This window comes from Dipodomys ordii, unplaced genomic scaffold (assembly GCF_000151885.1).
Source record: "Dipodomys ordii isolate 6190 unplaced genomic scaffold, Dord_2.0 Scaffold120, whole genome shotgun sequence".
Taxonomy (NCBI): domain Eukaryota; kingdom Metazoa; phylum Chordata; class Mammalia; order Rodentia; family Heteromyidae; genus Dipodomys; species Dipodomys ordii.
This window is the reverse complement of record NW_012267336.1, coordinates 4,145,435-4,165,249: the sequence shown is the minus strand read 5'-3', so window position 1 is coordinate 4,165,249 and position 19,815 is coordinate 4,145,435. Positions and strand designations below refer to the sequence as shown.

General features: G+C 54.4%; 1 protein-coding gene across 1 annotated transcript in view; it reads right to left on the bottom strand.

Annotated features, from left to right (window-relative positions):
• Grm4 (glutamate receptor, metabotropic 4) overlaps positions 1–19,815 on the bottom strand; it is a 96,661-nt gene that overhangs the window by 20,037 nt on the left and 56,809 nt on the right. Inside the window, exons 4-6 of the mRNA XM_013029596.1 lie at positions 12,339–12,474; positions 9,900–10,054; positions 7,615–7,755 (exon numbers count right to left, since the gene is read on the bottom strand). Of these exons, the coding sequence (XP_012885050.1) occupies positions 7,615–7,755; positions 9,900–10,054; positions 12,339–12,474 (432 nt within the window). The remainder of the gene's footprint in view (positions 1–7,614; positions 7,756–9,899; positions 10,055–12,338; positions 12,475–19,815) is intronic.

Below are 19,815 nucleotides of genomic sequence, written 5' to 3'. Positions count from 1 at the left end.
TTTTTCTTTTTGCTTATGTGGTGCTGAGGAATCGAACCCAGGGCCTCAGGCATGCAAGGCAAGCGGTCTACCACTGAGCCACCTTCCCAGCCCCAAGATTCTTTAATTAACCACAAAAAGCTGGAAATGGAACTGTGACTCAAGTAGTAGAGAGGCAGCCTTGAGCAAAAAAGCTCAGGGACAGCATCTAGGCCTTGAGTTCAAGCTACAGGACTGGCAAAACAGCAACAACAACAACAAAAACCAGAACGAAAGGGGTCATTCAGAGCCACCCCTATCCTAAGCTGGGCAGTCCCACAAGCAGGTCCTGACAAGGCTGAGTGGACAGGTATTTCATTTAGAGACCATAGTAAGTGGTGAGGGGAGGGGAAGTGGGTGGCAGAGAAACTGAGGCAGACAGGACTTGTCCTACTGGGATCTTTGGGACACTGGCAGAAGACGAGCCAGTCTTGGGCTGAGCCTGAAGAACACACATGGGGTAATGAGGGAAAGAGGATGGGGAGTGGGGAAGCCACCAGCAGCAGCTGCATAAGCATGCGTATACAGGTCAGTGTGTGTGATGGAGCACAGATCTACACACAAAGATGCCACACACACACACACACCTGCACTTGCAAACTTGTAATTTACATACAAATACACAAGTGCATTACACCAGATTTCATCCCCGGAGCCTCCCCCAGAGAGCTGTCCAGGGTAGCTGACATACCCAGCTACTTCTGGCTCAGACCAGAGACCAGCTACGTAACCTGACCACCAATGGGCCTTTGGGAGCCTCAGTCCCCTTGGGGGGTGAATTCAGTGGGGAGACTGGCCTTGGGGCGCAGGAGGACAACAGGAGACAGTGAGCCACCCCCTTTGGGTACATGTCCCCTTAGCCTCAGCTCTCCTTCTTCCTTGACACCCCCGCCAGCTCCCCCACTAGGGCTCTCAGTGCTACTATTGTGAGACAGGCCAGGATGCCTACTGCGTGTGGACAGGGTTCGTGGTCAGTCTAGTCAGAGTATAGCTCTGTGTCCTCCAGCTCCCTCCCTCCCTCCCTCCCCCTATGCAGAGCCGTTCCATCCCCCATCACCCCTCTGCATATGTCATTCAAGTCCCATTCCTTTGGGCCAGCTCACACTGTCCCCTGATCCTGCTTAGCACTCCCAAAAGCTCCCATCCAGGGTCCCCCCCTGCCCCAAGTCACCCTCTGGCTCTTAGCCCCACACCTCGGTGTCTGCTGGCCCCTCCTCTTGAATTCTGAACCCATTCAGTCACCTGCCTGCTTTCCAGTCCCACTGTCTCTAAGCAACTCAGCCTCAACTCCTTCATCCCAGCTCTGTTCCCCTAAACTCCACGCCCACTCCTTCCTGTGGGAGTGGCAGGGGGGAGAGCCTGAACCCTGGTGTATAAGGGATGAGTTGGAACAGACAGATCACCATCAGAGAGGTGAGGGAACAGACACCGGGAGATGATGCCCGCCTCACCTGGCCAGGGAGGGGCTCCTAACTCTGTCTAGCCTGGGGATCTCAGGGGGACACACATCCTGCTCCTCCACCTTACACACTAGTCACAGGAACTTTTTGAGAACAAACAGCTCCTGCAAAACCCCTCCACATACATGACCCCAGGATGAACTTTCTGGCATCAGAAACTGAGTCCCAGCTCTGACAGTGACTTCCAGGGTCCCCATAGATAAGAAGAATATCCAGTTCAGTAGAGAAGAGCCATCAAACTGGAACCACAAAGATTAAGGTTCCTCATGGAAATCCTGGGTCCCCGAGAACCTGAACTAAAGTATCTGATAGACCAACTAGAGATTCTCTAGCTGGGCCCGATGAGTTGTGAGCTTGTCTGAAATGGGGTTGGCACTTGTCACAAGAGAGGGAAGCAGTACCCATGACAGAGGCCACATCTAGCACTGATGGCCAGTAGCTCCCAGGAAAGGCAAGGCCTCTGCCACATCTTGGTTTGAGGTCTGGCTTGCTCTTCCAAATAGGAGGCTGGAGTTCAGGGTGAGGAAGACAGCTCTAGGCCTAAGCCTCTGTCCAACACCGTGAGCTACCAGGTGTGGTAGTCCATTCCTGTAATCCCAGCTCTCAGGAGGCTGGGGCAGGAGGATCATCAGTTCCAGGCCAGCCTAGGGTACCTGGCTAGACCCACGATGAACTGCCCAGTGGGGATGTGTGGGTATCCAGTTCCTCCCCTACCAGGTATTTCTCGCCAATGTGAAAGTAGCTATAGTTCATCCCATGTACACAACATGCCCTCTCCCAGCCCAGCCTTCCCCCAGCACACCTCCCTTCCTCTGCCCCTGCTCACAGCCAGGCTGTCAGCGGCGTTCTGGCAGCTCCATCATGGCCAAGGACCCTGGGCCATAGCGGGTGGGGGGTGGGGGTCATGGAGCACCCAGGTTACTAAGTCCTCTCATTCTCAGCTCAGTTACTCCCCCCTCACATCAGGAACACCCTGCTGGGGTCCCCCTTTCCTCTTTGCCTGCTGCCCTTCAACCTGCCTGTATCCAAGGCTGCCTTCACATATCATTATAATGACACTCACGCCCCTCGCTCCCAGGCTGCCCTATCTGTGCAGACATCTCCCCTCTCCGTCCGAGGCCAGACTCCGCCCTTCGCCCACCCGACTCTCTCCTTGCTCTGGCCAAAAAGCTTGAAGCCACCTTTGATTTTCTGTCCTCTTTCTTTTACCTTAAGTCCTTTAGCACACTCTATAGTTGTAATGAAAATCTGCCAAAAACCCCAACCCCTTCTCTCCACTACCATGTGACCCCGTCCAAGGCCCCATTACTTCCCACGTGGGTGATAGCACCAGCCACCTCAGTCCCCGCTCCGCCCTTGGCCCCGCTTCCTCTTCAGGGCAGCGGCCAGAGGGAGTAGTGAGGACACAAATCAGATCCCTCCACACTCTTGCACAGCTACAGTTGGTTTGTCTCATTCAGGATTGCCTACAAGACTCTCAGATCCATACCTGACCAAGCCCACCTCAGGGCCTTTGCACATGCTGTGCTCTCTCCTAGATCTCTACCTGGCTTGCTCTTTCTCTGCCATCAGGCCTTTGCTCAAGTGTCACTGTCTCAGTGAGACTTTCCAACTCAAATGTATGAGACACCTAATCTCCCAGCACTCCTCGCTTCCCTCCAAGGAGCCTCCTGGATTGTTTTCCTCCTGCCTCTTGGTCAGGTCTTGTTGCACCCCTGTCTGCAAGGCCAGATGATTCCTAACTGCATGAGGGCTCTCAGGCAAGTTTGTCCCTGACAGAACTCAGCATAAGCTGGACACACAGCCTGGGTACGGTCAGCTGCTTAGTGAACACTGGTTGGTCTCCTGGCTGAACAACTGGGCAACAGTGGCAGGGAAGAGCCACTGGCTCCCATGTGACAACTCACTGGTTTCTCCAATGAATACATAGCTGGCACATAATAGGTGGTCTCAAAGCTGTCCTTCCGTGATCCCTCTGGGGATATGGAGATAGGAAGATTCTGCAAAAGAGGAAGGCTGAAAACACCCAGGGTTGGGGCATCAGGTGGCCCAAGCAGGACATATCTGAAGCCAGATGACCCAGGTTCGAATCCCAGCTCTGCTCATTGGTACCTTGGGCAAGTCTTTAGCCTCCTTGAGCCCCCCACTTCTTATCTGTAAAATGGGTTACTCTAAAAATGTACCGAGAGCCCTAGGACAGAGCTTGCACACGGATACACGTTATGTAAATATTAGCTGCTGTGATCCTTCTGTTTTATTGTCTTTGTTATTATTGCTGTTAGCCTAGCCCAGTGATTGGCGTCTCCTCACCCAGCCCCAGCCATCACCATGTGCTTCCCCTCCCGCTCCCAGCTCCCAGCCCCTTGGAACAGCAGGCAGTAAATTTTTCCTATCTCCTCATAAACCGAGCCTTCCTCCGCTCAGCCATCACCTGGCTGGCAGGGCTGTCAAAAAGATGGATGCCACATCTGCCTTGTTTATGACTTTAATTCCCAAACCCTGCTCAGCGAGCTCCAGGGAGGGGTCAGGCAAGAAGGAGAGAAGCAGGGACTGCCTTCCCATAGGCCTGACAGCTCTGGGGACTCCCTTTACCGTGACCCTTTCGGCACAGCACAGCATGGGCTGTCCGTGGGGCCTCTGTGAGTGCAGCCTGTGGGCCGGCTCCTACCAGGCCTGGAGGAGCACACTGGAGACGGGGCTCAGCATTATAGACAAGGCAGCTGGGTCACCAGCCCAAGGTCACAGGGCCCGAAATCTCACCACCCTCTGGCACACCCTGGCTCCTAGCGCTCCAGCTGGATGTGGGTTAGGCCAACTCTGCTCTGTCCCCAACATCCACTAAGAATTAAATGCCAGTGGCCCTCTTTTTTCCTGGGGTCCTTTCCCAAACAAAGTGCTGCCTCCCAAACTCCTGTCTCAAGGGAAACCAGTCCTGGGAAGCTGGGCACTCTTCCCAAGTAAGGAGCTGGCCCTTTGCACCCTCTCAGAAGATGTGCAGCCCACCCATGGGGGAAGGGAGCAAAGGTCAAACACAGAAGGTGTGCTTGCTTCTTGTGAGATCTTGGGAAGGCAGGGTGGGGACAGACAGATAGCAGCTGACTTAGGATCCTGCAGCCAGGAAGATGGCAGAGCCCACCTGGGAAGAAGGAGGAGAGAGGCTCCACCTTTCTGAGGAGGTGGGGACACGGTCCTTAGGGGCTCCAGGCCGGCTTGGCCCGTGGAGGATGGGAGGGGAGAGAGAAGAAAGCTGAGGTAGAGGCAGGGCACGGAGAGCAGGGCTCTAGAGTACTTCAGTGTTCATGAATTGCCTCCCAATTCATGATGGATGCAGAAACTACCCGCCCTCAGGATGGCACCCTCCCTTCTCCAGGGAGGACGGCAGACAGTCTAGGCATGGATAAGGGTATGGAAATGACCCAGTTACCGTTTAATCCCACCTCTCCTTCCTCTTCTCTACATAACCATGGCCGTTGTCCTGCCAGCTCCAGCCACACACATCATTTCCTGGCAGCTCTGTCCTCACAGCCCCAGAGGTGGGCAGTGACTTCCTGTCCTACCAACACCAGCCATGGAAGAGCTTGTGCAAGGTCACAGGGCAAGCATCCAACCAGCACTGGGGTGTCCTCCAGCCCTCCTGGCCTTCTCCCAGCTCATCCCTGGGCAGGGCTGAGGGGAGCCAGTACCACCCTACCCCCTCCTAGTCCCACATCCATTCCCAGCAGCTCCAGACCCTCACCTCCCCAGAGATGGGTGGTTCAACACTCTGCCTGATATGAGGCTGCACAAGGTCCCTGATCAGCCTCTGTCAGGGCTCCTCACGCAGCAGGAAGGATTGGGGTTATCTGGGAGGTACTGTCCCTCCCCATCTGCCCAGTCTACCTGCTCACGCCCTCCCCCGCCAGGGGTGCCCTCCCACGCTCTCCCGCCACCACCAAGTCGGTCACAATAGACCCACCCGGGGCACATTTTAGGAATCCTGGTGTGCAAATGCCCGTAGAAGGGAAGTCAGCGTGTCCCAGAGTGGGAGCCAGGTATCTGCAGTTTTAAAAGCTCCCCAGCTGATTGAATGTGGACAAAGCTTGGAAACCACTGCTCTCGCTCTAAATACACACTAAAACTCACCCCGGGCGCTTTAAAAACCCACAGCTGGGCCCCACCCTGAGGCGCTGGTCCAGCTGGTGGGCGTGCCTCCCCCAGCCCATACAGTTTTCAAGGCTCCCCAGGTGATGTTAATGCACACCCAGGCTGGAGCGCTACCATTTTACAGCTCAGAAAGCACCTCTATTAGTGCTGGCTCCCTTGCTTCCTTCCCAGACACCTCTGAGCCGGCTCACGTCAGCCCCATTTCTCGAGTGAGCAAGCAAAGACTCTGGAGGTCACAGAGCTTGCTCTAGGCTCTCTGCAATACCCCATGATCTCTGGAAACCTGCCCTGTCCTCCTTTCCTTGTCTTCTCTGACAGGCAGACAGACTCCTCCCAGGACTACAGAGACATGACCAATCTGACCTGAGGCCTGCAGTCTGGACGGAGCCAGGGGTGACCTAGACTCTGGGGACACACATGTTTGTGCCTCTTACCCCTCTACTGGGATTGCTGTCTGATAAAGGGATTTGCTGTGCAGCCTGGACACAATGCTTAGCCTCTCTGACTCTCCACATCCTTGTCTATGAGAAGTGAAAGAGCTCCTACAGTTGACTTGAGTGTGAAATGAGATGGTGTCTTTCAGGTGTCTGGAACATAGTGGACACATAATAAACAATGGTATTTATGAGCACTAGCTCCCCAGGAAAGCATAAGCCTCCAGAGAACACACACACACACACACACACACACACTGGTGGCTCATCACTCATGTGTGTAACACAGTTACACACACTGCACCCCCTGCCCCTACCCACACACCACTCACGATGTTCACTGTAGATCAAACCATGCCAGGGTCCCCTGGGGATACCCGTGGTCCAGTGGCTGAGTCCCTGTGAGCTCCAGCCACCAGAGGGCAGCATACTGCCACTGACCACCCACTCATCCACTGGACCCCTGGCTCCCTCCTGGGCCTGGGAGACTCCATTTGTCACGCAGCATACCTCTAGCACACTGGTCCTCATGCAAGCTACATAGGCCCATCAGAAGAATAGAGGAGGGAACGTGGCATTTTGGTTAGGTACCCCTCAGGGTGTGACGTACCCAACTCCCCCACCCCCATGTCACTGAGGTGTCCTGCTACTGAGCTGCTCAAACCCAGAATACACAGGACCCATTACCCAAGAAAGATGCTAAGAAGGCTGGGCCTGGAGCTCAGACCTGGATTCAAATCCTGCCCCCACCACTCCTCTCCTATGTGAGCTCAGGGTCCTTTACTTCCCACCCCATGCGGCTCGTTCTTCTCTCAGGGCTAGGTAGCCACTTCCCTTCCCCCACAGCACTCCCCAGACTTTTCCTTATCTGTTTCACTTCTCCTGTACATCTCCCTTCTGACATAGTCCATAATTTATTTATCTTGTTTATCATCCTCCTCTCCATTAGAATAAAATCACCAAGAGTATTTCCACTCTTGTTTGTTACTGCATCCACCATACTTTGAATGGGGCCAGGCGGTCCTGGGAGCCAGAGCGCAGCCTTTCAAGGGACCGAGGGAACCCCTGAGGGTTAGAGTAGGGTGGCCACTGGCATCAGGACTGGATGCAGGGCATGTAGGCAGGGGTCAGGGGACTAGCCTATAGATGTTCACATGAGCCCAGGCAGACAAGAGGCTGGACGGAATCACAGTGGAGACAGTGGTTTTTGCCACCCCACACCCTCTTGAGTTACACCCTAAACTGATTGTAGCTCAGTCACTTCAGATTGGATGCCTGCAATCTCCATGCAGGCAACTACCAGCTAACTTGTTTCTCTCTCTCTCTCTCCCTCCCCTCCCCCTTCCCCTCCCCCCTTCTTCTTCCCCCTCTCTCCCCGGCCCCAGGTTTCTCTCCTGGAAACACTGGGGGTATAGGCCTTTAGCCCTGCCCCACAGGCCCCACCCCCCCGAGACTCACTTTCCATGACTCCGCCCATAGCCCAGCCCCATTGGCCCTGCCTCCCTCTGGCCCTCCCCACAGGCCCGGCTTTCTCAGGCCTCCCGCAGGCACATGCTCACTGGTGCACTTCTTCACATGGCTGCCCTTCTTGAGTGCGTGGCGGCTCAGCTTGCAATGGAAGTTGTCCTCCCAGAATTCAGCAAACCAGATGTTGCGCCGGTTGTTGTCCAGTGTGCGGCTGGAGAAGTAGCGGTCAAAGCCTGGCAGGGAACCCAGACATCAGGGCCTCTAGTACCCTGCCTTCCCCACACACCCCCATTCTTTCTGCTGAACCCCCCCTCGTCCTTAGAGATGGTCCAGGCAGAGGGAGGGAAGAGCACATTCTCTCATTGAGAGCCCAGCCAGCAAAAACAAAACGTGGAACATTTCATTTCATTCCAAATGAAAAGAACTGGATTGAGTCCCCAGGGGAGCATGTGGAGTCTACAACTGCTGTCTTCATGGAAGAGAAGTACACAAGGATAGGGATGGTCCCATGGCCTACACCACTGCAATGCCAACATCAGGCCTCCAAGCAGGAGCCACAGAGGGTTCCTGAGATGACAGCAGAGTGGCTGGTGGAGCTGCCCAGCCTGGGAACGCCTGAAGAGACCTGGCTGAGAAGGTAGAGGTCACCCAGGGCACACTGCATGAGCAGGACCTGGTACCCCTCCCCCCTTGGAGACCAGAATGCCCCTGTCACAGAGGCTGCCTCACTCCTCCATGGGCTCTGTTAGATGCTAGCTCTGCACCACAAGCAGTCCTGCCCCTGGGAAGGAAGCTGGTGGGAGCAAGGCCTCCTCTCTCCATCCAGATGTCTGCTCTGGGCATTGATTGTCCTGAGTAGGTAATTGAGTTGCATAGAATGTTCCAGAAGGCTTGAACACACAATGGCACCCATGTCGTGTGCTGAGCTCCCTGTCCGTGGAAGGGTTCAAGTGGTAGTTAAATGACTGTCCGAGCTGTGGGAGGAATGCTGGATTTGGTACACAGCCAGCCTTCTCAGCCCTGGAACTTTGGACTGGATAATTCTTTGTTATGGGGGACAGTCCTATATGTTCTAGAATGTTAAACAGCATTTGAGACCCCCACCCACTAGGTGCCAGTAATATCATGGCAAGCAAAAATGACTCCAGGCATGGCCAAATGTCCCTTGGGAGGCAAAATTACCCACAGATGAGAACTATTGTTCAAAAGCTACCCTGATGTCTCAGAAGAAAAAGAGCTTGTCAGGCAAGTCCTGGATTCAAATCCCACCTCTGCCACTCACGGTGTCATGTGTCACTTTATCTCTCTAGGCCTCCAACCACCAAGCAGGGATCAGAGTATATCAGAGGGTTTCTGGGAAGACTACACCAGGTATCTGAAAGCAGCCTGGCATTCATCTGTACCCGTAAGCCATAGCTGTTGGTTTGTGTTGATCATGGCTTGGGGGTGAGAATGGTGGCATGGAAATTTCCACTCCCTGTGCCTGCTTTCTTCCCTTCCCTTCTGGAGGTGAAGAGAGGATACTGCTTTGTGACCTTGAGCAAGTGTCTCCCCTTCTCAGGCCTTGAACTCTTGGGAGACCTGATGTCTGAGGTCCCTTACAGCTCCATCAACCCTGGTTCTGCTGAACAGTAAAGAAGGCCTGGGGAGCCAGCCTCCCCTGTGGTGAGAATGCAAAGCCCCTGCCAAGTCAAGCCATTAAGGGGAACTGTACCTCAGGCCCTGCAAGGTTCTGGCCAGAACAGTTCCATCCTATCCAAGGTGGCTGTGGGCTTTGTCCCAAGAGGAGGGGATGCAGGCCAGGGCAGGGCAGGTAGGCCCGACACAGTACAGGGCCTTCTAGACCCAAGCAGTTTCTGCAAGAAGATTCTCTCTCTCTCTCTCTCTATCTCTATCTTCCTCTTCCCTCCCTCTCTCTCTCTCTCCCTCTCCTTCCTCTCTCCCTCTCTCTCTTCTTCATCTCCCTTTCTCCTTCTCTCCTTTTCTCTCTCTCCCTCCCTCTCTCCCTCTCTCCTTTCTCCCTGCTAGATCATGAGTCTTGCCCCTTATGTCCCAGATAGGATAAAGGTAAGCAGAGCCTACTACATGTGCACATAGCTCCCACACCCCCCAAAGTATCAAGAAGAAGAATGAAGAGGAGGAGCAGGAGGGGAGGAGGTGGGGAGCAGGAGGGGAGGAGGGGAGGAGGAGGGGGGAGGAGGAGGAGGAGGAGGAGGAGGAATAAGTGGTCTTGAATGGTATAGGCCAGGGGACAGACAGACAAGCTGTTGGAAGATGGGGGGCGGGAGGGGGTGAGGAGGAGGTGGAGCAGGAACAGTAGGACGGTGGTTGGTGGGGTGAGTGTGGTGGTCCCCACCATCTGGGCTGCTGGGCCTACCTCGAACAGACATCCTCTTGGGGAGGATGGTGACAGCACCCTCTGCCACCTCCTCCAGGTGCAGCACAGGTGCACTCTTCGAGCCCCAGCTGTCCGAGCCCATCCAGAAGAAGTGGCCGGTCTGGTTGGCCCTCCGTGCTGCCTCCAGTACCCGCCTGTGGGGACACATACCAGCCCAGCCCAGGCATGTCTGGCCCCATGCCTGTCAGCTCGCTCTCTCTCTCTCTCTCTCACACACACACACACACACACACACATAAGTCCCTGTCACAGCCCATACCTGTCACCAGGGGAACTGGGTGCCCCACCCTGATACCCCCCAAGCTTAGGGCTTACATCTGCCTACAGATCCACATCAGTCCCTGCAAAAACCACACGCGTCTGCCCATACCCTTATCTGCCCTCTGTCTGACTCAGGCCCCAGAACTACATCTGCTTAGGCCATGTCATACCACATCCCTTAGCCCATGGTCAAACACATGCACACGCACACAAAACCCTGACCCCTCTGTACACGGCACCTTGCCACAGGACCCTCTCTATCCAGTCTTCTGTGCCAAAGTCCAGGCCCTTCAAGAGCCACTCCTACCCCTGCCTGACATAGGGTCAGGTGCCAGATGCTCCTTTCTCCTCCTACTTGGCAGTGACAAGTTGGGTCCAAACATCAAACCAGGGACCAGGTGCTCAGCATAGGCCAGGGAGCCCTGGGGCATGCCATCAGACTGATTGGAAGCAGGGATGAAGTGGTCCTTGGGGACATTTCCCACAGAGGGACAGCCAGGAAGAATGGGTGGAATCCCCTTCATTCAGTTCCCCTCAGGGAGGGGCCCAAGCAGAGGAAGCAAGGACCTTGTAAGAGGTGGTCTCCACCCTTCCCCTCAACAAGGCCCTGTGCTGGGCCTGGGCTTCCAGAGAAATATAAGCAACTCCAGGTCCCAGAGCTGCCCGTGGTCGCCCCACCTTGCCTTCCTGCCTCCATCATATCCTGCTCCCTCACCAGGAGCCCCCACCTCAAGCTACCACTAATGCAGGAGCTGCTCTCCAAACCCGTACCCACAGCCCTATTAATACCACTTGCATCCGGCCAGCCCCAGGGGACCAGTGTTCCCCACCCTTCATCCCTTCGAAGCACTTGCATTTATTTTTACTTCCCTCGCTTCTGAAAATGCACGTAGCTTTCTAAAATCAGCTCCACCCCCTACCCCCCCCCAGCACGCTCTGGGACCACTATGGGGTCTACCTGAGTCCCCTCCCCTCGGGACCTCCCCTCTCCTCCCAGCCCTTTACCCTCTCCTCCCAGCCCGTGGGTCCTGCTGAGCTGAAGTGTCCCCTGAAGCAATGGGGTACAGAGTGAGCCAGCGAGGCTTTGGGGTATGGGACAGGGGTCATCATGGATCAGAAGTCCTCCAGCTGCAAACACTGGCCTGCATGCATCGTGAACAGCCAGAATTAGAGGACTTGTACACTTTAAGACCCTAGGCTGCCGCTGTCTACTCCTGGGGCTGAGGGCCACTCCCCACCTTTCCTTACTCAGGACACCTCCATCAGAATGAGGCTTTCTGAGGCCCCAGTGATCTCCCAGCATTCTCTCCTCCATTCTTTCAGGGACACAGCAATGTCCCTGGGGTTACATCTGCAGTACTATCACTTAGGACTGCAGTATAAGGACTTTTCAGGAAGTAGAAAAGAGAACAATCTAGAAGAAGGGAATTGTTTAAGAGGAGCACCTAGAGGTTGTCTATTAAGAGCTATCTAGCTTGTGACCTGTGACCCTAATCCTGGGGCAGAGGGGCTGGAGGGGGTCTCTGTACCTTGGGGTCCTGACACCAGACCCATCTGTTCCCAGAGATGGAAGCCTGGGGAGGGGAGGAGAGGGGCCATCCTGCCTGCAGTGTGAGTGGACCAAGTCAGGAAATAGGCCCCACCCTCTCCCCTGTGCCTGGCAAACCAGAGAAGAGAGGGAGGGGCTGAGCAAGGGCAACATTTACCTACTTCATGCCCAGCCCTGCCCTAAGCCCTTTATGTACATTCCTGTGTTCAGTTCTTAAGCACTATCAAGCAAGCATCATTAGCTCAGTATTGTTTTTAACAGCAAAGAGGCCAGAGAGGTTAAGAAACTCAACCTGAAGTCACAGCGCTAATGGGTGAGATTAGAGCTAAGTGGTATGGCCCCAAGCCCATAGCTTTAGCCCTCACTAAAGTACCTGCTCTCCATCCCTGATGGTGAAAGAATGCAGGAAACTGAGGGGGAAGGGAAGGGAGCCCCATTAACAGTATCCAGACCCCAGTCTGGGAGAGGGGCGGTCTCATCATCTCACATTTACCCCCCCCCATCCATGCCTCTCTGAATCCCACGTGGAGTCAGGTTTTCCTGGGCAGTCTCCAACAGGACAAGAACTGGGGCCCTTGTCCCTGCCCCCCACCGCCACCCACCCTCACCTGATGTCGTCCTCGTTGGCAAAGATGATGACAGCCCGGGCATTGGATGTCTCCAGAAGGCGCTTGATGATCTTGTCAAACTCACCCATCTTGGGCTCTCGGGGAATCTTCACAGACTGAGCAATGCACACACCACCTGCAGGAGGGGCACAGTCAGCCTGGGTGGGGAGGGAGCCCCAGTTCCCCTCTTTCCCACCACACATACCCCAGGAGGTACGGGCTAACCCCCCAGCTTCTGGGCATAACACAACAGACTGCACAACCACAGCAGATATTGGCTCCACACACCAGTGATGAGCTTGGATGTGCCTCAGTTTCCCTGTATAAAAACTAGAAGCAAGCCAGGCACGGGTGGCTCATGCCTGTAATCCTAGCTACTCAGGAGGCTGAGATCTGAGGATCGAGGTTCAAAGCCAGACAGGGCAAGGAAAGTCTGTGAGACTCTTATCTCCAGTAAACCACTCAGAAAACTGGAAGTGGCTCTGTGGCTCAAGTGGTAGAGCGCTCACCTTGAGCTGAAGAGCTGAGGGACAGTGCCCAGGCCCAGAGCTTAAGCCCCATGACTGAGGAAGAAAAAAAAAACTAGAGGCAGTATAACAAGAGGCAGTAGTACAGTGTGACTTTTGGGAGCCAGGGTTCATATCCTGGCTCAGCTAATTACTTCTGTGTGACCTCGGGTAGTTTCTGAGCCTCAGATACGTCACATATTGACTGGAGATAATGACGCCACCTACTTCACTGGGTTGTTGTAAAGTGTGTTAGCTCATACAAATACAATAATTATCTGGTTACATAGCATTTAGCAAATGTTGGTTGTTTTTGGCATCACACTCTCAGAATGTCTTGTAGAGGGCTAAATCTTGAGAGTGAGAGCCACCCTAGCCATTGGCATCCCCAGACCCACATCCATGTACTTCTAAGGGCTCTGGTCTTTGAGACCCCTGCCCTGGGTCAGGGCTGCTGCATGGCTGCTGACCGAAGCTGTCCAGACAGATGCATTGTCCCTGGGATTTGCACCCAGGCTGTGTGGCCACTGGATACCTAGCTCTTTGAACCAGCCAGTTCCCAAGCCGCAGTGTTGCCAGAGCACAGATGTCATTCCTGTACTTAAATCCCACCCAGTGGGTGAGAAAACACCCCAGACCACACATCTCGCTGAAGGAAACTGGAGGGACCCACACAGCTTGCTTGTTACCAGCCACACAGTGCCCTGCCCCACCAGAATAACCCCCTCGAGGCCATGGCACTGGAGTCAGGGCTGTCAACAGACAGCCACAAGAGCTGGATGTTCAGGAAGCCGGATCCTTTACCTAACCTGTCCCCTGTGGGTCATGCTCAAAATGGGGTTGCTGCGGGCTCAGCCCTGCCTTGTCACCCACTGTGGCAGGTCCCCACTGCTCCACTGGACATCCCTGGCCTCCACCTGAGCCCTCTGCACAGACCCAGGGCCCAAGGCACCTGGCAGCTCTGTGCAGGGACCTGGGCTGCACGATGCTCCCCGGGCAGGGGGTAGAAAGAACATGACCCACGGTGCCCCACCCCTGCAGCACCCATCCATGGCAGGGAGGTGCAAGGCATTCCAAGGAGGACACCAGCCTTAGTCTGAGAGGGCAGAAGGTGTGAGTGGCCAGGTAGGGTATCTGAGGAGAACAAACATGCTGACCACCACTGATCACTGTGTGTGTGCCAGGTGCCCTTCTGGGCTGGGACCACAGGATAACACACACACACACACACACACACACATAGAGGCCTCCGCTAAGCCACCCAAGAAATCCCAATACTGGAGAAGAGAGTGGTCATCAGGAGATATGAGCAAGGCTGCAGGACTAGGGTTCCTGGAGGGACCTTCGACCCATCCCCTCCCAAGGCACAGACGAAGCCAAGGTGGAGGGGGCAGCCCAGAGTCCACATGCTGGCTGTGCGCTCACACATCGGAAGGCACTTGGCTCCCAGCGCACCCCTCCATATGGTTTCCTTCCAGTTAGAAAGCGGGCCAATTGCGACATTTCTCCTCCCATCTGTGGAGACAGATGGACAAGAGGAAGAAGCTGGCCTGGGAGGGGAGGAAATGGGCCACCTGGCCGCAGGGGGCAGGAGGCAGCCGGAGGGATTGGGTGGGTGCTAATGGCTCTCAGACAGGGAGAAACTGTGAAGTTGTCAGTTCTAAGCAATGCCCTCTCAGAGCTTCTGTGTGCTGCCCACCTGGCAGGGTAGGGCATGGCTCACAGGCTTCACTCTATATAGCAAGAGGGCGAGGGAGAACGGAGCCAGGCCTGGCGCCTTGAGATGGACGTGTGGCGACCTAGGGAACATTTGATATTCTTGCTACTATAAGAGGGGTGTGGATGGGTGGTATGTACGCCGAGATCCACAACATAATGAACATTTGTGGGGTCGGGGCAGGCTGAGCGGGCTCTGAGGAGACTCCCCATGGACTGGCTCCTCGGAGGCCAGCGCCATCTCCACACCTCAGTGTCCAGATGACAACTACGTGGCTTCCCCGATGTCAAGGAAACCGCCAGGGGCAGAGCCAAAGGCTATCTGATCCCAGGGTCAGCTGATGGCCACCTTGCCAGAAAGGGTCAAGTGTGAACTAAGGGAATGAGGAGTGGAAGATGGGGGCTTGTGGGCACAGCTTGAACACAGATCCCTTGGCTTCATTGCCACGGGCAGCATGACAACTAGGGTGACAGAGATGGGCTCTCACCAATAGCTCTCCTAGGGCACACAGCTCTTGGGGAGGTATAGCTTCTGTCCTCTGACACAGTGGGGACTGGCGTGGCCCCTGAAGAGCTGCATTAACTGGACACCTTGCCTGGCATCAAACAGGACACACCTTGATGAGTCCTCACACCCCTGGGGGGAGGGGGGAGCGATGCTAATATCCTCATCTGACAGATGTGGAAACTGAGGCTCAGAGGGACCATAGAGCCTGACCGAGGAATTGTGGAACTGTGATCACACTTGGTGTCCAGCGTCCCTCAGGCACAGGCCCCGTCTCCTGCAGCCCTCCCCTGCCCTCCCTACTCCCCTGCTGCTTGTCACCCCTTTACTTTCAAAGTAATCCCTGAACAACACCCACCAAGAATAAAGGGTAGTTTTTCTAACGTCAATGCCTATCTCACTGAACTCTGCTGTTTAGGGGGGTGGCTGCACACATGCAAGCACACACCCACATGCCACAGACCACAAGCCCCAGACCACCAGTAGCTGTGGCCACCCCTGCAGCCATCACAGTGAGACTGCCCATAGCTCAAATTCCCTCCTCACCCACACCCTTGTCCTCCAGGCTCTCACCGTGGATATGGTCAAAGTCCATGTGTTCCAAAGGAAGAGAATCAAATCCAAGCCCGCAAACCCATCAGGTACCAAACCTACTCCCTAGCTGAAGGCAGGTATAGAACAGGGTGGCTGGGGGCATCTAGAGTTCCAGTGAACCCCTAGGTCTTCCAAGGGTCCCCCTTGCTAAGCCCCCTGACATGGCCAACCAGCCCCCTCCCAGCCTCCTGGCTGCCAGACCCTGACCAGAGTCTAACTGCCGCATGCCAGCTGCAAGCCTTGCTGCCCAGCCAAGCCAGGGCCTCTGTTTACTGGGCCAGGGGCAGAAAGCCACTGCCACTTGCCAAGGACATCTGAGCACAAGGAGTTTGTAGTACCTTGGAGACTTCCCAGCCCACATTGGAGGGAGAAGGGAGACTGAGGCCAGGGAGGGGGTGCCTTGCCCAAGGGCACACAGAAGCCAGCTTGCCTCCCTCCAGAGGAGGCTCTGACCACTGAGGAGGCTTAACAGGACATTTAAAAGCCAGGACCCTTCTGACTGCTTCTGACAAAAGCAGACACCTCTCCAGCTCTCAAGCTCCGCCTCTGCCTCACAGGCTCCACCCCCTGCCCCTCAGGCTCCACCCCTGCCCCTTAGGCTCCGCCCCTGCTCCTCAGGCTCCTCTGTAGCCACCAGGCTGTGTCCCTGATCCTGCCTTCCTCCATACTACTCCCTTCTCTCCGTGCCATTTCATCCACCAAATTGGATGCATCCTTGATCCTGTCGTTCAACTGGACATCTGGTCAAAAAGTGTCCATCAAAACACTTAGAGAGCTATGCCACCATCTCCGGTAAAGCTTCTTGTGCTGGTTGTCTTCGAGATAGCACTTACCCCTCCTCCCCAGTCCCCAGGGAAACCACAAGATGCACACAAAACTGTTGTCCACAGCACTGTCTGAGACTGCAAAAACAGGAAACAACCTAAATATTTTACAATAGGAGGAGGGATATAAAGTGTAGTATATTCATCCAGTGGAGCCAGGGGCCTGGGCTCAAGCCTGTAATCCTATCTACTCAGGAGGCTGAGATCTGAGGATCACAGTTCCAAGGCAGCCTAGACAGGAAAGTCTGTGAGACTCTTATTTCCAATTAACTACCAAAATAAAAGCTGGAAGTGGAGCTGTGGCTCAAGTAGTAGAGTGCTAGCCTTGAGCAAAAGAAGTTCAGTGACTGTGTCCAGGCCGAGTTCAAGCCCCAGGACTGGCATTAAAAAAAAGTGGAAGCTGGATACTGGTGGCTCATATCTATAATCCTATGTACTGAGGAGGCCGATACCTGAAGATCTAGGTTCAAAGTCAGCTCTGGCAGGAAAGTCTGTGATACTTTTATTTCAATTAATCACAGACACACACACACACACAAAAAAAAAGCCAGAAGTAGAGGTGTAGCTCAAGTGGTAGTTTGTCAGCTTTGAGCAGAAAAACTAAGGGACAGCACCCAGGCCTTGTGTTCAAGCCCTAGTACTGGCACAAAAAAAAATCAATAAAACACCTCCCACATGTCAACATGTCCTGAAAACATAAGTGGACTAGAAAAAGCAAATTACTGTCTGCTCAGTCCCATATCCTATACCGTGTCAAGACTGCATATAACATGTATCTCTCCTGGGCCTGCACATACATGTGCACATGTAAAAATTGTGTGAAGGCAGGAGGTATCTTCTGAGTTCACTACATTCTTTCCCAAACTGAGAACATAATAGGTGCTCCATAGGTGTTTGTTGAATGACCAGCAAGGACAGGGAGAGAACTCACCACCTTCAGAACAGTGGTTCCCTCAAGGGAGGGAAGGAGAGGGCTAAGATAGAAGAGACTCCATCACAAGCTTACTCTCAGTCCACAATGCTTGGCTTCTCGAACATACAAGCAACAAATACAACAACCGGAACTCAGGCTGGGAACAACCCAGGGTCTCAAAAACACACAGTACACTGAGCTGCACCACCAGCCAACCCTGGACAAAGCTTTTAGACACAATGACAGCCAGGCCACCCCAGTCCTTGTTGGGCATGGCCTGATGGGGGACTCTTGGGGGTTCTGATCTTCCTCTGCTTGCCTGTGAAAGGGGCACACAGTTGCTCCTACACCCTGCAAATCCTGTCTTTGTGTGAGGACAGGCTGAACAAGCAAATTCCTTTTTCTGCCCTCCACCGCTTAGGGTGGCCTGTGCCTGTGATGTCTCCCCCTTGAGCCCATGGACTTGGGCTCATATACACTGTGACCTGGACCTGAACACAGCCTCCTTCTTCCTTCCTTCAGCCTGAGGCAGGAAGAACTCTCTGTGCTCCCATAGTGCCAGCCCTTTCTAATCCCCCTGGGAGGCTACCCTTTCCAAGAAGCCCCAGGCCTTTAAGGCACCCCCAGGTGCAGGAGGCCTGGGCAGGCAAGAGAGTTCTCCCTAATGGGAGTCTGTCTTTGCCTATGTCTTCCTATACCAGGGCTCACATGCTAGAGACCCTCCCCCAAACCTGAAGCTGTGTATCCCAGGCTTGGGCATCCTCCTCACCTACCTACCCCCTACCCATGGCTTCCTCAAATTCCTCTAAACCTCTCATTCATTGATTCTGAGGCTACCTACCCAGGATCTAATCTACCAGCTTGCAGCCAGTTCCAAAATAGAGTCCTAGGCCATGGCCCCATGGGGCTCCTCATCCACCCCTGTGCCCTGATGATCCCAGCCCTGAGCTCCAGGAGGAAGGACAGAAATCCTCTTCAGAGCACCTGGCCTAGCCTGTCTCTGCCTCCAGTTGCATGGCCCAGGGCTCAGCAGGGCCTAGCCTCTCACAAGCAGCCAGCTGCTCCTGCAAGCCAGCTGAAGTCTCCTCTTCTCCTCCCTCTCTTCTCCTTTTAAAATCCTTTTAAATTTAAAAAAAATGAGAAAAACAATGCAAAGACAAACCCTAGGAAATCAAGTGGAAAAAATCTACATTGCAGCAAAATCTGAAGGTAGCAAATTACAATGAGATGGAGGTGGAGAGTTACACAACCCACAGGGCAGGGGAGGGGTCCCCCAGGATTCCCTAGGTTTCTAGCAAGAAGGGGGCAGGCAGGAAGAGACTGGAGTTTTCCCTGGACCATTAGGACTTGTCATACGCATTCATGCACGCGTGCACACTGACATGCGCACACACACACACACACACACACACACACACACACGTATGCACACACACATGCACACATACCATATGCAGTTCTCTCTTTTCCTAGTCCTTCCCTCCTCCCCTAAAAGCCAGGTCTTCACCAACCCCTTCCTCAAACCTGCTCTTAGACAAAGGACTAGGAACAGACAAAACTGCTTTGGGGCAGGTCACCTAGAAGGCACTGCTGTTGTTCGCTGATGAACCGAGCTGTAATGGTGTTTCCCAAAGGCAGGGAGGAAGGCAGAGGCGTATCGGGGGCTGGGAGGATTTCCAGGCCCTGAGAGGCTGCACCTGCCCCATGGCTGCTCCGCAGTGAGGGTGGGGAACGATTCTGGGGCTGTACAAAACTCAGGTCTGTCTAGGCTGTGGCTCTGGCCTTCTGCCCTCTCTACCCTGTTTTTTCCTCCCCAGCCCTCTTCACCCTCCTCTCTCCAACATGCCAGGCCATGACTGCCCACTCACACCTGATGGCACTCCACTGTGTATGTGTATATGTAAACGTGTGCATAAGCGTGTACATGCCAGGGCGCACAATGCTGTGCGTGTGCCGGGATATGCAGCACTGTAGGCCTCGTCTGCTTCCTGGGTATACATCCTGCAGTCGCCCCAAGACCTGACCTTCCCATCACATCTGCCCAAAAGGCCTTTGCCCTCTGCTCCCTCAACCAGAAACAGCCACACCTTGGCAGGTCCACAGAGCTCTGCTGTCCTTGCCAGGCAATGGTTCTCTCCTTCAGGTTTGTCTTTCTGCCCAAGGCCCACACTTGCTTGGTGAAGAGATGAGAGTGCCCAAATAACAGGGACAAAAGGGGACCTTGTGAGCATGGGCATGGTGGCAGAGGCCTAGCAGAAAGCCCTGGTGGACTTCATGTGTCCCTCCCCCATGGTATAACCCATGCTTTCACTGTATTTGATGGCGGTATAATTTGTGGAGAGGAAGGGAAAAAACAAATCGTTTAAATAGTGATACAGGTTGGACCCATTGCAACAATGAGATGTACAAGTCGTTATGT